Genomic DNA, 1493 nt, shown 5'->3' with positions numbered 1-1493 from the left:
TTACCAACCACCGTAATTTTTCGGACGGAAGTGGTCACAGAAAAATCAGTCTAACAGATTGATTAAAACAAGTATAGCTAATGGATACAAACTGAAAATTGCGTACGAGGTAGAATTGAAGGAACGGAACATATGAAGAATTTTTTGAATCTATTCTATGTTTGGTTTGACCCGTTGCTCGGGTTTGTTATGTTTATTTACCAGAATAAGTTAATTCAAAGACCAGTGTGTTGTTTGATGAACGAGCGAATGCTTGTTGATGATACCTTTGCAAATACCGATGGCGGCGATCCAGTGCAGTACCGATCTCCGAATGAGTTGATGCCAACCAACTCCGCGTTACACACGAGCGGGCCACCACTGTCGCCTCTACATGCGGCTGTGTTCGGAAGGTTGACACACACCATTCTGTAAGTGAAATTAGTTATAAGAGTATCCTTCTCATAAACTTGTTAACACATCGGTTAATAAACTTACTGTGGTGTGATAGCTACATCACGAGTCCATTTCTTTTGACAAACGTACTGCGATATAACTTGAGTCCACACGAGCTGGAGCGTATTAGAAGCTCCCGGCGAGTTCACGTTAGTCTTTCCCCAGCCAGCCATAAAGCACCAACTCGCATTGTCTGGTGCGTAGGTTAGATCCTTCGTTGGCAAAGATATGGCCGAAAAGACCGGGTAATCACCGAACGAACCATTGATGGTGACAATAGCCGCATCATTATTCGGACTTTGGTCTTCCGCGCTTACGTATTCTGGATGAATAACGTATCCTTCTACAGAAAACTGGATACCACTGTTCAGCTCAGAGCTTCCGCCGATCAGCTTCATCTGTGACAGAAACGTGCTCTGGGTTATTGCATTTCACAGTCATTTGCTTGATCTCATACTTACAAAAAAAGGATGCGGCCGGGTGTGAAATAAACAATGGGCGGCAGTTAAGGCATGCTTGTATGATATAATGCTAGCACCACAGAAAAACTCGCCCAAATAGTGCATCTGTAGGAGAAACGAATATACGTCAGCAGACACGGCAGTTCCGCTAACAACTCTTCCAGATGGTTTGTTCTGCGCGAGAGCGCAGCCGAACAGATATCCTAGGCAAAAGAGAACGATCACTTGCTTCATCGTGGCGGGGAAATGTACTAACTTTCGGAGAGATTCTGTGTGTTTTTAAATCATTTGAGATAGAATTTTGCCGCTCGTCATTTAATTTGCACAGCCGACACTGCGAAGGTCGTGTGTGATACGGTCGACATATTGAGTTTAACAACACGCCAACAACTCAGGCGAATCATATCTGCTTTTTCATGGCATTGAACCCTCCAATGAGGTTAAAAACAAGGTGAATCAACAACACGGAGCTGGCGTATGTAAGGAACATTCTAGACCTTTTTAACCTAGCCTAAGGAGTCCAAAACAAAGGTTCAAAGGGGCCAACGACGAGACAAATATATTTCATATTAGATGTTTAAACTTTTCAATGCAAAA

General features: G+C 43.3%; 1 protein-coding gene across 1 annotated transcript; it reads right to left on the bottom strand.

The window, feature by feature from the left end:
* Nucleotides 1–215: 215 nt before the first annotated feature.
* On the bottom strand, nt 216–1130 carry LOC131268717 (trypsin 3A1-like). Its single transcript, XM_058270980.1, has 3 exons — nt 897–1130; nt 478–833; nt 216–408 (listed from the first exon to the last, which is right to left on the bottom strand). The coding sequence occupies exons 1-3, from the start codon at nt 1128–1130 to the stop codon at nt 216–218; spliced, it is 783 nt and encodes a 260-aa protein (XP_058126963.1).
* Between the last annotated feature and the right edge of the window lie 363 nt (nt 1131–1493).

Source organism: Anopheles coustani, chromosome 3 (assembly GCF_943734705.1).
Source record: "Anopheles coustani chromosome 3, idAnoCousDA_361_x.2, whole genome shotgun sequence".
NCBI classification, from domain to species: Eukaryota; Metazoa; Arthropoda; class Insecta; order Diptera; family Culicidae; genus Anopheles; species Anopheles coustani.
The sequence above is the reverse complement of the archived record's forward strand: the minus strand, read 5'-3'. Positions and strand labels throughout refer to the sequence as shown.

What these genes read in the sequence shown, in the direction of transcription:
- LOC131268717 (XM_058270980.1), bottom strand. Translation starts at nt 1,130, where the DNA reads ATGAAGCAAGTGATCGTTCTCTTTTGCCTAGGATATCTGTTCGGCTGC. An exon ending in CCCGGCCGCATCCTTTTTTT is followed by an intron (nt 834 to 896) that starts GTAAGTATGAGA and finishes TTTCTGTCACAG; the next exon opens with ATGAAGCTGATCGGCGGAAG. An exon ending in GATGTAGCTATCACACCACA is followed by an intron (nt 409 to 477) that starts GTAAGTTTATTA and finishes TTTCACTTACAG; the next exon opens with AATGGTGTGTGTCAACCTTC.